The 21516-nt window shown below is 39.8% G+C and overlaps 2 protein-coding genes and 1 non-coding gene across 4 annotated transcripts; all 3 read left to right on the top strand.

Annotated features, from left to right (window-relative positions):
* Positions 1 to 374: 374 nt before the first annotated feature.
* Positions 375 to 3584, top strand: ranbp1 (RAN binding protein 1). Its single transcript, XM_057357681.1, has 6 exons — positions 375 to 507; positions 1721 to 1857; positions 1968 to 2125; positions 2215 to 2343; positions 2629 to 2691; positions 2980 to 3584. The coding sequence occupies exons 1-6, from the start codon at positions 493 to 495 to the stop codon at positions 3126 to 3128; spliced, it is 651 nt and encodes a 216-aa protein (XP_057213664.1). The 5' UTR covers positions 375 to 492; the 3' UTR covers positions 3129 to 3584.
* On the top strand, positions 2727 to 2856 carry LOC130551452 (small nucleolar RNA SNORA77). Its single transcript, XR_008962617.1, has one exon. It is a non-coding gene; the product is annotated as a small nucleolar RNA SNORA77 (small nucleolar RNA).
* A 1088-nt stretch (positions 3585 to 4672) lies between the features above and the next one.
* On the top strand, positions 4673 to 21287 carry golga3 (golgin A3). 2 transcript variants are annotated; one of them, XM_057363310.1, is made up of 24 exons: positions 4673 to 4735; positions 5735 to 6012; positions 6699 to 6947; positions 7927 to 8039; positions 8425 to 9134; positions 9230 to 9341; positions 10138 to 10444; positions 10557 to 10759; positions 11376 to 11513; positions 11626 to 11787; positions 11922 to 12290; positions 12389 to 12466; positions 12549 to 12812; positions 12904 to 12998; positions 13105 to 13321; positions 13500 to 13643; positions 13755 to 13952; positions 14357 to 14473; positions 14611 to 14750; positions 15141 to 15273; positions 15355 to 15477; positions 17695 to 17859; positions 18028 to 18182; positions 18789 to 21287. In XM_057363310.1, the coding sequence occupies exons 2-24, from the start codon at positions 5871 to 5873 to the stop codon at positions 18955 to 18957; spliced, it is 4503 nt and encodes a 1500-aa protein (XP_057219293.1). In that variant the 5' UTR covers positions 4673 to 4735; positions 5735 to 5870; the 3' UTR covers positions 18958 to 21287. The 2 variants fall into 2 exon arrangements, with proteins under 2 accessions (XP_057219293.1, XP_057219302.1); XM_057363319.1 differs by having other exon boundaries at positions 6699 to 6839.
* The last annotated feature ends 229 nt before the right edge of the window (positions 21288 to 21516 follow it).

Genomic DNA, 21516 nt, shown 5'->3' on the forward strand with positions numbered 1-21516 from the left:
AGAAATGGTATAAATACTATTTAAACAGCTTTTTTCTTATTATTTTCTAATTAGAAAGCAAGGAGTCTTTGCAACCTGGTATCACATTCAAATTATATAATTTGGTTTTGCACTAAAACACATTACATTTACACTTTTGTAGCTCATTTCGGTATTCACAATGATAGACTTTACAAGTTCTTTAGCACAGCTTCCCTTTAAAATAATTTTACTGAAATTAATTTCAGAGTCCATGCCGCTAATGGAGATAAAGAAATAACAACAACAACAACAGTAACATCATTTTAGGATTTAATAATCGTTGAATATGTGCGTCTCTGCGCAATTAGAGCGCCGCTTTGCCTTGATGTCGCGTTTTGTCGGGGTGCGCTGACGTCATCGGCTTTCTACTCCGGTTAGGCGCGCGCGAAAGTGTCGGAGTGAAATCACACGAGCTGGCTCTGATCGAATCTAATAGGAACTCCCTCTAATCGTTAAACATCTGCAAAAACAATGGCGGACACGAAGGTAAGAATGTTGTCATCTTCATCCCCTATCCCTTTCGAACTGTGACAGACGGTTATTTGAGGGGATTTGTTTGTTTATACATGTTTTGATTGTGGTCTTATTAAACAGAGAGGGGAAAAGCCGGCTGTGTGTTGTACTCTAATTTTCTCAGGCGTTTTGCAAAAAGTCGTCAAAACCGCCGCATTTTAAGTTTATATTAATCTCTCTCCGCTTGAAATCGCGTTATTAAACGCTATTGAAGGCGTTTGTTTAGTTAAAATTACACTACAATGTCAGTTACAACTGTTACGCCCATCAAAATCAGTCTTTGTATACATTTGTGCTGATAATGATTTAAACATTATATACTATAAAAAAATGTTATTATTATAATAACATACCTATTTCATGTTCTGTGTAAATTAGTTTTTTGTTTTTTAGTTGTAAGCTGTCATGCTACGACATTGTTAGCATGTGCATTAGCATCCCTAAACCGCAGCACATGTGACGTTCAAAGCCGGTTTATTCACACCGTTCATGTAATTTATGTCTGTCACGATTTCAGTGTTTTTAACGATGTTTGCTCGTTAAGATTAAAACTGTGCCACGAGAAACACTTAAATAATTTTAGGCCGCTCTGGGCGCTTTTAGTTTACGTTACCGCTAACCTAACGTTAAATGCTAGCCGACTGTGTAAGACATACGGTGGACTTTTAACGTAAACGCAACCTTTCTGATTTTACGCAAAGTCTAGTATTTAGCGAAATGCATGTTTTACAGTAATTGTAATTGGACACACTCGGCTGACAGAGCCTTTCTAAAGCTACACATGCAGTCAGAGTTCGTCAGAAAGCTCAAAATTCAAGATACAAGGCCTTCGTTGATGTTATATTGTCGTTGAGTGGGTAGCAAGTGCTCGTGAGCGAGGAATCCCTAAGCATTATCAGGATTGAGTTCACGGCAATCACAAGCACAAGCGGGTGCAAGTTTGGTTGCAGCAGCAAATTTGGAGACAATAGGCCAAACTCCACAGAGCCATCCCTCCAAAACCCACGGCCTTTCACTGCACTGATCTGATGAGTGGTATGGAAGCACGGAAGGGATCAGGACCATGTACAGCTCAGCACATGTGCGGTGTTAGAAGTTCTGTTGTAAATTTGCATCGCGTTATGATCATTACGTTTTCCTAGACAGTTGTCTGCTGTATGTCACCTGTCATAATTTCACCCTCCAGGCAGCACAAGATGATCCCGAAACACCCACAGATACTGTAGAAGAGTCCAACCATGACCCTCATTTTGAGCCCATAGTCTCACTTCCTGAGCAGGATGTCAAAACTTTAGAGGAGGACGAAGAGGAACTTTTCAAAATGCAAGTCCATGACCACTTATTGTGCTTTGTTTGTTACCCCATCATTGGGATTGTTTTCTAGATATATACCTAAGCTTCAAAATTATTTGACATTCTTTTTGATTGTTCAGGAGGGCAAAGCTGTATCGTTTTGCCAGTGAGAATGACCCCCCTGAGTGGAAGGAACGTGGAACAGGTGATGTCAAACTCCTTCGGCACAAAGAGAGAGGTTCCATCCGCCTTCTCATGAGAAGAGATCGCACTCTCAAAATCTGTGCCAACCACCACAGTAAGTGTAACAGATCTTGTATACCAAACATAAACACATATATTTATTTAGGTGCTCTGATGAATTATGAATTGCGTCTTATTCTGTAGTTATGCCGTCGATGGAGCTAAAGCCCAATGCTGGTAGTGACAGGGCCTGGGTGTGGAATACACTTGCTGACTTTGCAGATGAACAACCCAAACCAGAGCTTCTGGCTATCCGATTTCTCAATGCAGAGAGTGAGTATAAATTACCGTGGATGTTTACAAAAACCATAACCTTGTGGAATATTGTAAGTCAGGTGTGGGGTTTAATGCAGCTTCTTATAAAGTATAGCAATTTGTTGTGCTATGATAAAAAGCAGGTTTTTAGGGCTGTTTTTAAGTCATTTTCAGAAACTATTGAAAAAATTAAACATATAAACAGTTTATAATGCAATTTATTTCAATTTTTTAAGTTGATTTAATGTTCATTAGCCTATCCTCTGCTAGCTTGTGCCATTTTTATTTTTTTCACTGTTGCAGATGCACAGAAGTTCAAGATGAAGTTTGATGAATGCAAAGAGGAGGCCCAAAAGTCTCTAGAGGGTAAGATTATGGCATTTTCTCTACCATGTTTTAATGCAGACTCACTCTGTTTAAGGCCGAAATATCCGGCCTTAAATTTTTTCTGTCTGCTACAGTAACATGCAGATTGTTATGAAGCGCCTTGCCATTCACTTAGCAGGTGATCGTATCTTCTCAGACATTTGTAAACGTGACAGTAGTTTCAGTTATTTGTGTCGGAAAAAGTTTAAAGGAATTTTATGATTTAGGCAAAATGTATGCTAAACTTGTAAGCTTCAATTTTAATGTTTAATTTTTGTTGTCTCGCAGGTAGCGTTAACAGTCCAAACAAAGTGGCAGAGAAGTTGGAGGAGCTCTCTGTGAATGATGGCAAGACAAAGAGTTCAGAAGATAAAAAAGAGGAGGTTGAAAAGGAAGAGAAGGAAGAGAAGAAAACAGGGGAGGAAGAGAAGAAATGAGCCCAGGAAGGTTGCATCATATGGATCCTCCACTTGCCATTTTCCCCTTTTCTACAACAGACTCTGAAAATTAAAATTGGACACTTTTCCTTTTTGGCCTCTTGAATTCACAAGACCTTGGTGCCACTCTTAATGTGTCCATTTTCTCTGTCATCAAGCTGTTGTGATCATCTGTCCCATTCGCAATCTCTCATATTGACTTTCATATTCCCATACATTGTGGACCAGTCGTCAGCTATCATGTATTTGTGTATTGACAAGACATGTTGTGATACAAGGCTTGTGCTATTGATTGATTCCCACATTGGGTAACCTCTTTTGTTTTTTTATTTTCTTTTGTACTTAGAGTTATATTGAGAGTTTCTAGATGAGCACTGTCTGATATGAGAGCAGGTTGTGTGAGTTGATAGGGAGTGTGAGTAGACTTTTCTTTACAATAAAGTCACATGAGGAACATTTGACTTCTCTGTGGCTTTAATATACTATTTTTTTCACAACATATTCTGTGGAGGGGTGAATCTGACAAAAGTGTTGGCGCTGTCATCAATAACTGAAGGACATTTTCAACCTGCTTTGAGTGACCCACTACTGTTTAAAATGGAAATCCAGACAATAAAAAATGGTTGACTCGGTTATTGCATACTGTTTGTCCTGCAAGCTGGAGAAGCAGAAAGTGTTTAAAATTTTGTTAGATGGATTTGCATTGTGCATTTGAAATGATTATGCTTTTTAACATGACAAAGTTAGGATTTGGAATAGGAAGCAGCTATTATCACAGAATCGAACATGTTTATCGTTCCATAAGGGTTTTATCCAGAAGAAAGAAGAATATTTGAATTGGATAGCTAAAGGCAATCTTTAAATGACTTCACACAACACCTACGGCTCATAGGTTTTTTTTTCATGTTTTTGCTTTTTTGTTTTAATTTTGTGCATTTTAGTATTTTTTTCCAGGTTTGATATGTTTGAAGAACATTACGTTCCCCACATTCCCAATTTTTGATAAAAGCAGCAGGTCTCTTAATTTACAATGGCATTTAATAATTAAAAATTTCATTTTATAGTGGCAACTAATTATTAATAATGTAAAAGGGTTGTAAACAAACTAAATTAAAAGACTGTTTGATATTCATATGCCAGTGTGTGTTTTGCATTCGTTTTAAACCGAATGGGATCTGGGTTGTTTTACCATTAATTGCAAAATGTAGTTTTACGAAATTTGTTCAAATACCGAACATGCACTGAAAACAGTTATAAAAACGATGATTAAAAAATAAAATGTTGCTTAAAGTAATAAAGCACATTATATAGAGTATGCACTTTAAAACACGCAGTTGCCTGGAACTTGTATAGCAACATTTTATATCACTTAACTGCATTAATATTTAACAATTAAATAAATGTGTGCTTACTTTTTACATGGGAAATAATATAGATAATATATTAATGAATAAAATGAATTCTCTTTCTACTCTTAACATTACGCTATTTGAACTACGCAGCAGTCTAGGCGGAACCTTTTTTATTCAGGTAAAGTTACCAGTGGGATCTTTTTAAAGGACGGAATCTAAACAGCCACGTAGTTCAGGGAGGGGAACGTCTGAAAGGTAGGTTGTGATTTACTTTGAGTTGCCTATGCTTATCACCACACTAATTGTTCACCGTTTATTTGACGTGATTATTGCTTACAGTAGTGGGGTCTCGTGTCAGTGTCACGCATCGGTTGCATGAGCTTTCCGGATGTCGCGCGATGATGGCTAAGCAGCTAACACACTGTTGCTAATAAGATCAGAGATTTATTTAAAACACTCAATATCTTTGCTTTGACATCTAATCTCAAGAGTAAAAACGTGTCGATGCTGCTGGTTAATTTGGTTTGTGTCTGTGCATTAACGTTAGTCCAGTTTAATTTATTATACCAAAATAAAAGGCATAGTAACGTTAGTTTAAAGTGAAAGCATCAAACAGGTTTTCATGCTTTTGACAGTCTGGTCTGTCATTTTTTTTAACGTTAGTTTTAGCTAATTTTTTTAAACTTGTGTCACATGTATTTTCGTGTCTGACTGACAGTTGTATTAATTGAACATTACAATATATAAATTGGGTTATAATTAAACCGCTGCGCTCCTGTCGAATCACTTACACTTGTGTGGCACGAAAATCGCCACTCTGATGTCTGTGTATATCGTGTCTCGGACAGACGTCCTCTGAACTCCTGTCAGTCAGTCACGGGGTTGTCATGACACAGACATACAGCAAAATGTCATTTGAACCACAGCTGTTTAAATAGGATAATAGTTAAGTCCATTTTAATCCTTTTTATTATAATAAATCAACTTTTTATCTTATTAAAGACCGTTTTATTTCTTTTTATCCTTACGAGCTGTAAATATGAGAGGCAGCAAATGCAGATACCTTAACTATGGACCAACTTCCAAGTATACATAAACAGCCAGTACCACATTCTCCATCAATAACATAAAGAGAATTGTGCATTTTGCCCTAGACTATATTACAAAGACACATAATTCCAGGTTGCTCTGAGCAATAAAACGTGCACTCTTCTCACATATTGGCCCATTAAAACACTTGCTCTTATTTTACAGACTCTCAAGGCACCTTCATCAAGCCCAGCCTACAGTTTTAACCAAAGTTTGCCGAGCATGAAGTAAAGGCGCATCGCACTACTGAGACTTACCTTGTGTTCATGGATGCTGAAGCAGCATCTGTATTTAACGCGATATGGAAAATGGAAATGCAGAAGTGGCCTCGAGCGAGGCCGGCCCTCACCAGTCAGATACGCAACCCAGCAAAGATCCAGACAGCAATACTGTAGAATCTCTGAAGCATGGAGGACTGGACACATCACAGAAAATCCCAAATGGTGAGTTTTTGTTGTTCAGTTGTTAGTTCGGCCAGTATGTAATTCAATTTGTAAACAGATGTTTTGCTCCGTATGTGAATTAGATGGCTAGTTTCATTTGAAGCTGTTCAGTCATACTTTCTGATTACTGTCACACTTGCATGCCAGTGTGCATTAAACACACGCATTATAACATGTTATATGCTTTATTATCAACTATTTATGCTAACAATGCGAGAATGCCAAGTATACACTGCTAAGCTTATGGCTGTTGTTTGCTGTTTTATTCCAAATCTGGCAACATTTCAAAGTGAACATTTGCAGTTTACTGCGTCACTTGGCTTTTAAGATTTTTTTCTCAGGTTTAATAAATGCTATTTGTTCTGTAAGGAATATTTGGACTGTAGATCTATTAACAGACTTCGCTCGCTTCTGTCGCCGGTTTCCGTAGCTTGATTTGGCTGTCTGACTTGTTCTGCGAGATTTGCTCAAAGGAAGACTTTCAAGCTACGCTTCTTGTTTTTCACGTTGAGAAGTTGTGGACAAAATCACTGCTCGTATCCTCAAAAATGATTTTGAGATGTAATTATTCTAGTTTGCGAAATGCTTTTTACTTATTTTACTTTTGACAAATATTTAATGGTGTACACTCGCATGAGAATGGTTTTGGTTTACTTTTTCATGAATTTTTCTTTCTTTCTTTGTAGGCCATGTCAAGTCTGAGCCGTTACCAAATGGAGAGGCCGCGGTGGAGGGTCAGGAACCTGTTGGAGACACCCCACCTCTGGCAACTCCATCCCCAGGCAGCCGGCTTTCCGACTCCCCCCTGAGCGCCAAGCCGGATCCAGGTGTGGCCAGTTTCCCTGACAACCTAGAGAAGTCTGAGGGCTCTGTTCACAAGGGCGATGCATTGCAATCGCTCAGACTAAGTATTCCTATGCAGGAGACGGAATTGTGTAAGCACATAATACTGGATAATCCCCCCAAGTCACCCCTTCCTTACTTTGTAATTCCTCAGTTTGCTAAAGAGATTGGCTTTTGAGGCTGATATGGGCTAACTCTCCCTAATTAGTGTAACCTATTTTTGCCTGCTCTCTTTTGGCTTGCAAAGAGATTTTTGTAGGAATGTCCCTCTTGTGTTAAATTCGTCCTCCTCTTTTTATTTTATTTTATTTTTTTTAAGGTTTAGTAGTCTCTCGGGGTTGTGAGGATTTTGACGTCTGTCGTTCATGGCAATTCTAATATCTGCTCGTGTGTTATGGTGGAAAAATTGCATTAATTTCTGGGGTTGTTTTTTCTGGTAAAACAGGCAGTGTATGTTGTTCAGATGACCGAGAGAAGATTGGTGAATGCCCATTGTCAATATTCAAGTCAGTTTGGCTTGAATATGACACATGGGTAAACTACTACAAACTAACTGTGGCTGAAATGGAATGACTTTTCATCTAATATATCTGGAATGGCTCATGGGATGCAGCAGGGCTCACATGCTGTATTTTAATTCTTAGGGATTATTCTAGGGATGGAAATCTTAAAGGGATAGTTCACCCAAAAATTTAAATTCTTGCATTATCAAATCACCAGTGACTTTCTTCTGCAAAAAAAATACAGAAAATCATATCAAAAGAATATAAGTGTATATGTATATATCTCAATAAATATTCAAGTATTCAAATATTCTATTTGGTCTTGAATATTGAATATTAAATAAATATTACTTACTTTTTATGGAACCATCTTTCGATTCCCACCCCTGGAAAAGACATTGACAAACAAGCATGTTTCAGGATTGATGAGCTGTTATTTTCTCTCAAAAAATCAATAGCTTTTGGAATCTAATCCATTACAGCTTGGTTGACAATATCGAAACCTTTCATCTGAATGTTTTGATGCAGCAAGGTGTCTTTGTGTTTACTGACCGTGTTGCTCTTGTAGCATCTAAGGAACCATCTATGGAGATGGAAAATGAAGAGAAGATCCGTCAGGAGGCTCGTCGGCGTCTAGAGGAACAGCTTAAACAATACAGAGTACAACGGCACAAAGAGAGAGTGAGTCAGTTAATAACATGTTTAGGAATGACTGTCATTCATGCATTGAAACCTTGACTTTTGTACTTGCCTGGAGTACAAGTACAGATTTTTTTCCTTACATTTATGTGTTTATCAGAAGCTTTTATCCAAAGCAACTTACATTACATTGTCTGTATGTATATTCCCTCCGAATCGAACCTATTGCCTTTGTGTTATGAACTCAATGCTGAACCAAACGAGCCACATGAAAACTCCATATAGAATAAGTGAATAGGGGCCAATGTTGTTGAGCTGCAAAAATTATCCTAAAACTGTTGAGTCAACATTAACATGAGTAGGTGACAACAATTAGTCGTTACAAATGTTCTGTTGTGGGTAATGGCTGCTTCCGTATCTCCCTCAGACTCATCGCTCCACCCCTAAGAGCCGCCAATTCAGCACTCTGGACCCGGAGCTCATGCTCCATCCCGAGGCTCTACCACGGGCCAGTACCGTTTCCATGACGAAGGAATACTCCTTTCTGCGCACCAGCGTTCCTCGTGGCCCCAAACTGGGCAGCCTGGGAATCCCTCAAACAAAGGAAAAGAAATCCAAATCATCCCGCTCCAACAAGATTCATTCTCTCGCCGATTACAAATCTCCTGAACCTGACGGCAAAAACACGGAGGCATCAGGAGGTGCGGGTTCCGCCTCTGCCGAAGCGTCGTTCACTTCACTGCACTCCACCATCAGCTCCGTCTCCACGGTTTCCGAAATCAGCATTAGCTCTGAGTCCAATGTCCATTTGGAATCTTCTCCGCCAATCAGAGACAACGTCTCTGAGGTGGATGGTAGCGAATCTGGTTTCAGGGTTGATGGTAATGACAGCGATAGCTCATCCTACAGTAGCGTGTCTACTACAGGGACGTATAATATGATAGCAGCAATAGTAAACAGGCCGAGAGCTCCATATAATGTAGAAGGGAGAGAGATCGCTCCAGAGGCCATGGGCCACTTCCCATCGCTACAGGAAGTCCTGCAGGCAGCCACTGAAGAGCGACACGTGGAGGAACTGGAACAGGAGAGAGAAGGCAGTGTGGAGCCACGTAGTCGGAGAGACAGCTTCTCCAGCAGGTGTGTTACTTATGATTGCATTTCTTTAGTTTATTCGTTCCCAGAATGTTTGTTGCGAAACATTACTAATCTGTTTATTGTGTGTGTGTTGATAGTGTGTCGTATGGCAGCTCGGTGATGGGCACTCATGATGAGATGCTCCAGGTGTTGAAGGAGAAAATGAGATTAGAGGGACAGCTAGAATCTCTCTCATCCGAGGCCAATCAGGTGGGTTGATGATAGACTCTCAAGAACGAACAGCTGAAATATACATCGCCAACAGAACCTATATGGCAGTGGCCAGAAATGGTGTCCAGAGGGCATATTTGTGCAATATTTGCTTGGAATTCCCTCTTAGGTTTGTTTAAAACATTAAAATATGGGGACTGTAGTACAAAAGGGTGATAATTTGATATAATTTTTTGGAGAAAAAAGGCAAACTACAGCATTTCAGGGAATGCAGGTTTTATTCTAATGTACAAAAAATGCATAGAAAACCGAACGCTTGCAGGAAATAAAGCATACATTGATTACAATTTTATTATTTTTATTTTATTAACAATTATAATATATATTTTTATTAATATTTTGTTGATCTTCTCTTGTTTTTGAGTCATTCTCCTGGGCCCTGTCTAAATAATGTAAAAGTTTTACCAAGTTTTACCAAACTTTCTTCAAAAGCTGATCTTCAGCTTACTCACCAGTCACAGCTATGCAAAATGCATACAAATTATTATTTTTTTAGTAACATCTTTAATAATATTTTTGAAAATTGGGCAAAGAAGTTTGACATCACTATTGTCAACTACTGTGTTTAACGCAAGATTCAAATTTATTACACGGTTCTCTACGATACAATTGTGATTGGAAATTTTGTTGACATATTTAGCATCCGGGACCTATTTTGAACATCTCTTTGTAATGTCACTCCTTAACATCATTTCAACTCTGCATTTTACATACACTTATTTATAAACATTGTTGTCATATACCTGCACCATCTGAAAGCACCTCTCATCTTCAGGCTTTGAAAGAGAAGACTGAGCTCCAGGCTCAGCTGGCCACAGTGAGCGCACGGCTGCAGGGCCAGGTGGAGCAGACCAATGCCAGTCAGGAGAGGCAGAGCACCCTCACCTCTGAGGTCACCACGCTACGCTCCAACTGCTCGACGCTGGAGAAGGCCATGGTGGACCTCCAGGCCAGTTTGGAGGGAAAGAACGCCAGCCTGGCCTCACTGGGAAACGACCTGCAAGTGGCTGAAGAGCAATACCAGAGACTGATGGGTAAAGTGGAGGAGATGCAGCTTAGTCTAAATATGAAGGACAACACAGGTGAGAATGAAGTGGTAGAGAAAGATGCTAAAGACACAAAACGTCAGTATTTGTCAGTGTTAATAGTGCACACCAAATAGGTGACCAGCAAATTTTTTGCTTCTCTACTTAGTTTCTGATCTGCGGCAGCAAATGGGAGGTCTGCAGACGCAGCTTCAGCGGGTCCAGAGCGAGAGGAACGCTCTGCAGAGCAGATTGAAGACGTCACAGGCGGAGGTGGACTCCCTACAGCAGCTCCGCCTCTGGTACCAGCAGCAGCTCACAATGGCTCAGCAGGCACGTGTACGACTGCAGGGAGAAATGGCCAACATGCAGGTATGTATATCCTGCAGGTGATGTGAATTTATGTTTAAGACAAGGTGGAAGACGCAAGACGTTGCTAATAAGGCTGTCAAACGATTAATCGCGATTAATCGCGATTAATCGCATCCAGAATAAAAGTTTGTGTTCACAATATATGTCTGTGCACTGTGCATATTAATTTTGTATTTATAAACACATACACTCATAAATACATGTAAATATTTCCTAAATATGTATACATGTATATTTATCAAGAATTCAATGAAATATAAATGTTTATTAATTTAATATTTTTCTTAAATATATACATGTATGTGTATGTTTTTATGAATGCAAAATGAATATGCACAGTACACAGACATATTATGTGAACACAAACTTTTATTCTGAAGGCGATTAATTGTTTGACAGCCCTACGTTGCTAAAATCGTGCAGGTGAAGTCAACCAGAAGCCCAAGGTCGTAGTAGATTAGTCGACCAGCAGGCGATTTTGAAACATGTAGTTTTGTTACATCCCTAGTTTTTATTTAAAAGAATGTGTACATTTTTAGAATCCTGTGTTTGTCAGAACCGTTTAGATGTAAAATGACCAGCTGTGCTGTGCGTTTATTTGTATATTTACTTTCAGGCAGGCCAGATGACTCAGATTGGCGTGTTGGAAAATCTAAAGATGGAGAACGTTACGCTGTCTCACCAACTCACAGAGACGAAACATCGTTCTATTAAAGAAAAGGAACGGATTGCCGTACAGCTACAGAACATTGAGGTCTGGCACACTAAACCTCTTTCTCTCTTCATCATAATATTTTTGATTTAGTGTCATACTCTACAGTCACTCTTGCCAGGACATTATAATAAACGGACTGTCTCTTTTTTAGGTTGATATGTTAACACAGGAAGCAGCCATACATCAGATTCAGGAAGCAAAGACGATGGTGGAGGAAGATCTTCATCACAAGCTGGAGGAGTTTGAGGAGGAACGAGATAATCTGCTTAAACTGGCCAACACGGCCACAACGCTGGAGAGAGAGCTAGAGCAGGTACCTCCAGATTAACACAATTCTACTTCAGTTACTTGACCCATTTATTCTGAATAAAACTGTGTTGGGCTGGTTCGATTTGGGTTCAGTTGTCCCCTAATAAAACCTAACATGATCAATTTCTTCCTGCCCAGGTTAAACTCACTCTCTCCCAAAAAGACGCCCAGCTGGAGTCTTTCCAGCGTGAGCACTTGGAGCTGATGAAGCAGCTCACCGCTACTCAGGAGAACCTCCAAACCAAAGAACAGGCCCTCAACCAGCTGGAAGCACATTATCAGGAGCTCCAGGCGCAGCTGGAGGAACTGCAGACAGACGCCACGGCTAAAGAGGAAACCCTGCAGTATCTGCAGAACGAGAAAATCATCCTGGAAGTGGCTCTGCAGGCAGCCCGTGCTGATAAAAGCGAGCTGGATGAAGGAGCTGAGAGGCTTGGAGAGGGAGTTTTGGTGGCCTCCGATACACTCGATCAGCTCAGACAGGAAGTGCAGGTTAAAGCATCACAGGTGAGAGCGGTTTACAGCTGAAATTGGGCATTTCGAAGCCAGAGCTTTTTAGTGTAGCTTTTTGTGATGCAAATCTTTGTTTTATTTTTGTCCACAAGATCGAATCTTTACAACAAGAGAATGGCACCTTAAAAAAACAAGCTCAGAAACTAAAAGAGCAGTTCACGCATCAAAAGGTATGTGCCCTAGATATCTCAAGTGTGGTCTACCAAAAACCAAATCGGCCCTTTTCACAAAAACTATCCTTTATGTTTAAAGGTGATGGTTGAAGCGTACAGGAGAGACGCCAGCTCTAAAGATCAGCTGATCTCTGAGCTGAAGGCATCTAAGAAGCGTTTGGTAGTGGAGGTTAAAGACCTGAAGCAGGAACTTCTGAGAATGGATGGGGAGAAGAAGAGTGCCGAGCAGGAACAGGCTCGCTTGCTGAAGGAAGTGGAGCGAGTCCAGCAACAAATGAACGGCTTGGAAGCCCACCTACAATCTGTACAAACAGAAAGAGACCAACTTGACTCTCAACTGCAGGTACACACACAGCATCAATCTCGGTTTCAAAAATACGACCTTTGATGCATCCGTCGGCGATTTTTAATGGTCTCCACATGGTTTGCTTTAGTCTTTTCAGTTCGACCAGAGCCAGCTGGCTGCAGTGACGGAGGAGAATGAAAATCTGAGAAAGAGGATAGAACAAATGCAAGATGAAGCCAGGAAGTGAGTCACCATCACACCCTCCACCCTGCCATAAGGGTTTCCATAGCGATCATACGATTGTAATGCCATCGACTCTTTGTAACGTTCTTGCTAATTCCTCTCGCAGGTCCATCTCGGAGCAGAAGGTAAAGATGAAACGTCTGGGCACAGATTTGACCAGCGCGCAGAAGGACGTGAAGGCCAAGCATAAGGCCTATGAGAACGCAGTCGGTATTCTGAGCCGTAGGCTACAGGAAACCCTCACGGCCAAAGAGATGGCAGAGGCCGAACTCGAGAAAGTGAAAGCTCAGGTTTCTCAGGGAGGAAATAGTCAGGAACTTCAGGTAAATTGGTATTAAAGGTGTCACACTTGCAAAGATGCAAAAGCTTTGAAACACTGTGATTATAACCCTTGACCTTGTCTTTAAACCACAATCATGACCGTTACAATGTTAAAGTGATGCCATGAGTAAACTACAGGGCACGTTTTTTTTTTTTGCGTGTTTGTTGTAAATGCATCAGGCCAAAGTGGAGTCCCTGCAGGGAGCGCTGAAGGCAGTAAGCCAGAGTAAAGCCATGCTTGAGAAAGAGCTTCAAGAGGTCATCACCCTCACCAGCACCGAGCTGGAAGAATATCAGGAGAAGGTCATGGAACTAGAGGACGAGGTCAGTGGAAACTCATTCCCTAAAGAAATTTTTAGTTAGGGTTCTATACAGCTCAGCCTGTGTCTTGAAGAACTAAAACATGAAGATTTTTACCACTTTTCTTTCCCACAGCTGCAAGAGTCACGCAATTTTAAAAAGAGAATCCGTCGTCTGGAGGATGCTAATAAGAAGCTTGCGCTCGAGTTGGAGCACGAGAAAGGAAAACTTTCCGGGCTTGGGAAATCCCAAAGTGCATTGCGGGAACATGCCAATATTTTAGAGGCTGCGCTGGCTAAGAGAGAAGCAGACCTGGTGCAGCTCAACCTGCAGGTGTGAAACGGCATCATGACGTCATCACTTTCAACTGATATTTAATTTCATGCAAAAAAAGAAAATTCCTTCATTCACTCACCCTCATGTAATTCCAAACCTGTATCATTTTTCTTCTGCAAAACACAAAAGAATATATTTTGAAGAATGTCAAAAACCAAACCACATTGGCCTCCATTGACTTATATTGTATGGACATAAAACCACTGAGACATTTCTCAAAATATCTTTTGTGTTCTGCAGAAGAAAGAGTTATATACAGGCTTTGAACGACATGCGGGTAGATAAATGATGACAGAATCTTTGCAATTAATAAAACCCAAAGCAGGAATATTATCACTGATTTCCTTACTGTCGAATGCTTTTTGACATCATGGTGGTCTTTCTGAATCACTATAATGTAGGTTCAGGCAGTATTAAAGCGTAAAGAAGAGGAGGACCAACAGATGAGACAGCTGGTGCAGACACTCCAGGCTGCCCTAGAAAAGGAGAAAATCAAAGTCAAGGATCTCACAGAGCAGGTTAATACATTGTGTAATAGTCACACATCTCGTGAACTCCACAGCAGCTGCTTGACATTTCCAGTTCCCCTTTAGAGCTCCCGAAGGCTTTAGTTTGTTTTGTTTTGGTCATGTGTGTGTTTGTGTGTTTCGTGCAGGTGGCCGAGGCCAACCTGGAGGCAGCGCACAACCGCAGGCACTACAGGGCAGCCATGCTGGAACTGAGCGAGATCAAGAAAGATCTGCAGGCCAAAGAGGAGCTGGTCAAAGCACTGCAGAAAGAAGCCAAGATGCTTGCGTAAGTTACAAAGCACTACAATTATAGAGCAGTTAAAAAACATATTATCCAGGGTGTTGCAATTTAACTTAAAATAAATATTAGGGATAACAGATAAAAAACAGAATACGTTCTAGGTTCAGAGATTCTGTACTTTTTCCAAAGGTGTGTAACAGCGCCACCTGCTGTACACCAGTACAGACGCCGATCCCTGTAATAACTTGTCTTTGGCAGGGAACCCTTGATTTTTGAAGGATAAGATTACTGGTCAGTGGCAAGGAAAGAGTTAATCGTTTGACAGCCCTAATAAATATACATTATTCGGTTTAAACATCATTTATAATAGATGTTTTTGTTTTGTTTTCAATTACAATTATTCAATTCCTTTGTATGTTTCATTTCCCTGAACAGAGCTCAAGATGAGAAGCGCTCAGAGGAGGTTGCTCGATTCCAGGAGGAGTTGGATGATGCTCACGAACAACTTCAGATCCTTCAAAAGCAACTTGACGATGAGCTCAATAAACAGCCCCTCACCAACCAAGAGGTACGACACAATATAAATAGCAACATTGCACACCCACTTCCCACTCGGAGTCACTGTATCCCATATGCTGCGTCCCTGCAGGTGGAAGATCTGAAGTGGGAAGTGGAGCAGAGACAGCGGGAGATCGAGACGCAGAAACAGCAACTGGAGATGGTGGAGCAGTGTCACCAGAGAGAGATGGACTCCGTTCGGGACACCTTGCAGGTCAGACGCTCCACAACGTTGTCTTGCTTTGCACATTGTCTGGGAATGTAAAGATAACTTGCTTAAAGGAGGAGTTTACCAAAACATGACATCTGTCATCATTTACGCACCCTCAAGTTATTCCAAATCTGTATTCATTTCTTTGTTCTGATGAACGCAAAGATATTTGGAAGAATGTTTGTAAACAGTTCTGGGGCACTATTGACTCCCATAGTATTTTTTTCCATACTATGATAGTGAATAGTGCCCCAGAACTGTTTGGTTACAAACATTCTTTCAAATACCTTTGTGTTCAGCAGAACAACAAACTTTATACACGTTTGGAACAACTTAAAGGCCCCCTAATCCAGAAAATGCACTTTTAAATGTTGTTTGAACATATCTGTGTGTCAGGAGTGTGTGTACAGCCCCACCCTAGAATGATAAAAATCCACTCATTCATTTTTTTTAAATCACCAATAAACCTCAACTGTCCTCTTGAACGAGCTGTTGGCGTTCTCTGTTATCTGACATCACACATTGGTTGAGCCCTCCCTATGACTGCTGGTGGATTGCTGTCTCCACCCTCATCGAGTTACTGTCCGCCATAGTTTTCACGCTGGACTACTTGCAGTGAGCTACAAGAATGTTTTGTAAACAAACAAGGTGTTTTGTTGTTGAATGCAAGACTGAACATAAGTCTTCATTTACTCCCGACATCGAGCTTCTGTAGACGCTGTGGATAGTTTTATTTCTCAACGGAATGCACAGAAGACATCAGGTGAAGTCACTTTACACCGGGATGCTTCACAAACGAATGTTAGTAAAATGCTGGATTCATAATGGGTCGTGTTTTCAGTTTTTAAACATTTGACTGGTTTGTCCTGTGTATTGTCACATATAAAAACAATGTGTACGTTGAAAAGACATAACGCGCTTGTGCGTTCATTCACTCATAGAGAGCATGTTTTCGTTTTTTATAGATATGCTACATTGGGTTTTAAAGATGAGACGGTGTTTCTCATTCGCTTAATGACCGTTCCCTTCAATTCTGTTGTTACTTGAAGCACCGGCTCGCACAGCCCTGCGCTTTCTGCTTGAAAGGGGGCGGAGACCAGCAGCTCATTCGCATTTAAAGAGACACACACCAAAAGAGACACACACCAAAACAGCCTGTTTTTCCTCACAGGCAAAAATGGACATGTAGGGATGGGTACCGAAACCCGGTATTAAACGGGCCCCGGGGCAAAATTATGAAAGACCGGAGCATCGATAAGCTCCGCCCTTATCGGTTCTGCTTTCGGTCCTCAGGAAAAAAATCGTATTTGTTATTGCTACATTAACGTTATCTTGCACATTTTATCTCAACAATAGTTTCTAATTTTCAACACCAAGAATTTAGTCTTTGGCGCGTGCATATTCGTTATTACTAGCAGAGCGCGCGAGGCGGCACGTCACGTGTCTCTCGCGCAGTTTGTTTACACAGCGCGCACACACAAGAACAGCCGCACAGAAGGAAGACGCTCTTAATTCGCGACGACGGTGGAGAGAACTAAACGTTCAAAAGTGTGGTTGCACTTCACAAAAGTTGATGCTGACAGTGACTATGCTCGTTGCCACAAGTGCAACAAAACCTTTGCTTGTATGGGTGGAAACGCATGTAATCTGTCAAAGCACCTGTCAAAAGCGCATCATGTACAGACAGAGAAATGCACTGGTTTTGACTGCTTAGCCCAGTCTAGTTCATCTCTTGATTCCCCAAGGATTAAGGAAGAATTTTTGAAAAATATAATTTATTTTGTTGTAAATTGTTTATTTGATTTATTTTTAATTATTTATTTATTGTTAATTATGTTAATTCAAATAAAGCAATGTTAATTCTGTTCCTAATTAGTTTATTTTAATATCAAAAAGTACCGATAAGAATACTGTTAAAGTACCGGACCGATAATGGTAATACCGTTAAAATCTTAACAATACCCATCCCTTTGTAGGAAACAGTATAATAAAAGATTTGTGGTGTATGTAGAGCTGAAACGTCAGACACATTCTGTGGACTCCTAAGATTTATATTACATGTTGTAAAAGGGCTAGATTTGGGGGCCTTTTGGGGGACTAAGGGTAAGTAAATGATGACAGAATTTTTGGGGTGAACTGTCCCTTTAAGGTTGATCAGTAATGTTTATTATTATGTTATGTAGCTCCTCATTCATCTTGATTATTTTCTGTCATGTGTAGAGGATAAAGGTGGAGCTGGAGATGGTCCAGGAGGAGCTGAACGGCACACGGAAGGATAAGTTCATGCTGCAGGCTAAAGTGGTGGAGTTGAGGAACAGCATGAAGACGGTTCTTCAGCAGAACAACCAGCTCAAACAGGACCTCAAAAACAAGAAGATGAGGAAGGTAACGTTGATCTACTGTGTATGTTCTCACAAAACCTCCGAGAAGGAGAGACTTCAGCTTAGTTTCTTAAAGAACGTAATGTTTGTGTTTGTTAGCAATCTTGGGAATGGTCAATAACTTTTTTAAGTGTGTAATAAATGTTCGCTCCGTATTCTTCCCCCACACCAGCGAATGGAACTAAAGGGGGAGTCGACTCCAGTGACGCCGGTAAAAATCCCAGACTGCCCTGTTCCAGCTTCGCTCTTAGACGAACTGTTGAAGCCCTCGACATCTGTCAATAAAGAACCTCTCAATAACCTCCACAACTGTCTGAAACAGCTGAAGTAAGGCTTTTGCACATGTGACCATATACAGTCTCGTAAAAAATTAAGAGACCATTCCATATTTTCATTCAATCAGGCTTTCTAGATGTTTTGTTGCCATTCCAGTCCAGTGTCTGGTGAATTTCAACAGAATCAAACCTCAGGAGTGACAAAGTCATCCAACATGTTCAAGACACATGAAACCTGTGATATTAAACGGAGGTCATCTCATAAAAAAATCATTTTTGAAATATTACTGTTGTATTGCTTAAAAGTGAACATCAACATGATTTCTTTGCAGTATTTGAGACCTGAAAAAATACAGAGCATCTTTTCTGTTATTTTGACCTGTTTCTCCAGTTTTCATTTTCTGCAAATGAATGCAAATAGAAACAATATTTTTATTTGAAATTTGGGAGAAATATTGTTACCAGTTCGCAGAATTAAACAAAAATACTCTAAAATCATTTTGGAACGATCTCTTAATTTTTTCCGTGACTTTATATCTATGCCGTATGACAGAATTATTTTACACATTTCATAAATATCAAGCTAGCACAACCAGAGAGCAGATGGTGCTTGTTATATGCATCTCCTTACGATCTCCCCGATCGTCTTTTCTCGCAGGCTTGAGATGGACAGCCTTCAGAAACAGATGGAGGAACACACAGTCACGGTGACATCATTGTCCAACGCAGAGGAGCAGCTCCACAGATTGGGACTCGATGACAATAGCAAAGATTCATCTAGTAAAGAAGAGAATGATGATGTGAAGCAGGAGATGCAGCTCTCGTAATGCACAAAAAATCCTTGAAAAACACTAGCTGGGAGAGTTCGGTTTCATCTTTTGGGCACTTTTTAAAAAGAATACGAGTTAAACTGTTTTATTTCTTATCAACTGCCAATATTTGGCTTTCCCATCTTCACCAAGAATGTTTAGGTGAAACCTGATTGTGTGCACCACAGCTTTATTCTTCTGGGGTAATATTGGTGTTTTTTTGTTTGTTTGTTTGTTTTTGTTCTTTTGTCACTATTTATTATAAGTTACATGGAGCTGCTCTCTCTCAAAGCTCAATGTTCATCTCGCTTGCAATTCACAGAAGTCGCCCACCCAATGTTCACGTTGTGATTTCCAGTCGTTTCCTTTCTCATCTCACGAGAGGTGCAGAAACGGATCAGTGAGGGCTACTGCTAGGCTGCTTAGTTCTGCAGGAGTGTGAAAAATATATCTGATGAACAGATGACATCCAGGGCACCAGACTTTCAGTGTTACAGTAACTAGGGGCCTGATTGGTCGGCGCACATTTTGCATATCCGTCTGGTGGTAGTACTCACTGCATGGAGAATTTAGCAGCTAAACTGTTCTTCCATTCCTCTGTGCCTGTGAATGAGCGAATCTCTCATTCCGTCGCTGGACAGACGCCTGTTCAAGCCAACATTGAGCTGTTCCCAATGCAATATTATGCATTTATTATCAACAAAAGTAGGCCCCTTATTTATCAAACATCTCAAGCACATATTAGCTTTTCCCTTTCTAGTATTCTGTTTTTTCCAATGATATAATCGGCAAAAACAGATCCTTGATCAACATTCTTAGTTTTGAAAATTGTACATTTAATAGCAGGGCTGTTCAACTTGATCCTAGAGGGACGCTGTCTAGCCCAACTCAAACCCCAGGAGATGAATAGTTCTGATAGAAAGTCTATAGCGATGCTGACAATGTCCTGTCTTTATACACTATATACTGTGTACCACTTTACCCACAAGTCTGTTTACATCCACTGTTTGTCACATTGTGAGGATTAATGAGACCTTGGAGGCTATGATTCCAATACTGTAATTTGCACCATGGCCTCCTTAAAAGGATAGTTCACCCAAAAATTTGAATTCTTTCATTATTTACTGACCATTATGTGATTCCAAACCTGTAAGACGGATACAAACAACATTTGCACTCATTGACTTACATTGTATATAGACACAAAACCCCTGAGACGTCGCAAAATATCTTCTTTTGTGCACCACAGAACAAAAAGTCTTGCACAATTTTTGAAGGACTTGAGAGCAGATAAATTATGACTTTTTTGCTCTTTTTGAGTGAACTGTCCCTTTAACTCCTGTAATGCCCACAGTTTCAAACTCAGGACATTAACCCCCAAATGTGTCAATATTTGTGTGAAAGTGGGAGAAAGCAGTTGCCCTTTTGTACAGGGTAACGACTCGCGTATCACATCAGGTCATCTAATATCAACTGACGTCTGGTTTGCGAATGCGAGATCCTGTAAATATCGTCTTGATGCTGTAATAAAATACAGAATAAAATGTATTTAGGGCTGCGCCTTAAAATTGGTAAAAAAATCTTAAATACAGCTACAGGTTTCTCAAGTAAATGAACTGATAAATAATTCTGTTAAAATATCTTGGAAAATAATGTAACATAGAATGGATGAATGTGCTCTTGAAAGTACAGTCGAGTGTGTTTTACGTATATATTTATAATATAAATGAAAGGTATTGATTTTGCACAACTGATAATAGAAAGCTAACTTACTTTCAGGTATGGACAGATGTAAAATATTGTTACTTTTTGATGCCTTTTTTTTTTGCCTGTGTTGATACGATGTTCAATTATTTAAAAACATTTTCGCTTCCCAAAATTCTCATGGATGGTTTGCCATTACAGCCTTAACTATTGGAGATGTATGTGGATATATTATAAAAAATATATTATAATTTGGTAATTTTTTTGGTGTTTCCCCTGATGTTTGCAATTTACAAACTTTGTCTGTCGTTTGTCTAAGTGGAGCTGAATTTAACTGTCATTGGCTTGAACTGTTTAAGAATGTTTTGAGATATGTAATAATGTTTAAACTGCTTTAAATGTTTAAGACCTATTGGGAAATCAAGCTTTACATGCTAACATGTACATTCATATTAAAAGGAGTAATACATATTCAACAAAAGGAAGGGTTTTTAATTAATTGAAAATATACTGTGTGTAATATACTGTAGTGACCGTTAAATGCACGAGTTTCTGTTCAACGTTTCAAAGAAAATGTTCAACTTTCAAATTCTTGCTTTTATGGAATTTGCCATAATTGTGTGTAAAATATAAATCATTCTGTAAGATGATTACTTGTTGTCTCCCTTTTTATATTCTGTTGTGCAGATGCATATTGAACCTTAGAGAAGTACAAAATTTGATTTCGGATCCAAATTAGTAGCGTATGAAATGACTTTTTTTTAAAATGGAAAACCATCTGTACTGGAGAAACTTTGAAGATGCTTTCTAGTTCCCAGTCAAAGTACATGTAAGATATCGAAATTTCTATACGTAACATACACTTATTTTAGG

Source organism: Triplophysa rosa, linkage group LG2, assembly GCF_024868665.1.
Source record: "Triplophysa rosa linkage group LG2, Trosa_1v2, whole genome shotgun sequence".
Taxonomy (NCBI): domain Eukaryota; kingdom Metazoa; phylum Chordata; class Actinopteri; order Cypriniformes; family Nemacheilidae; genus Triplophysa; species Triplophysa rosa.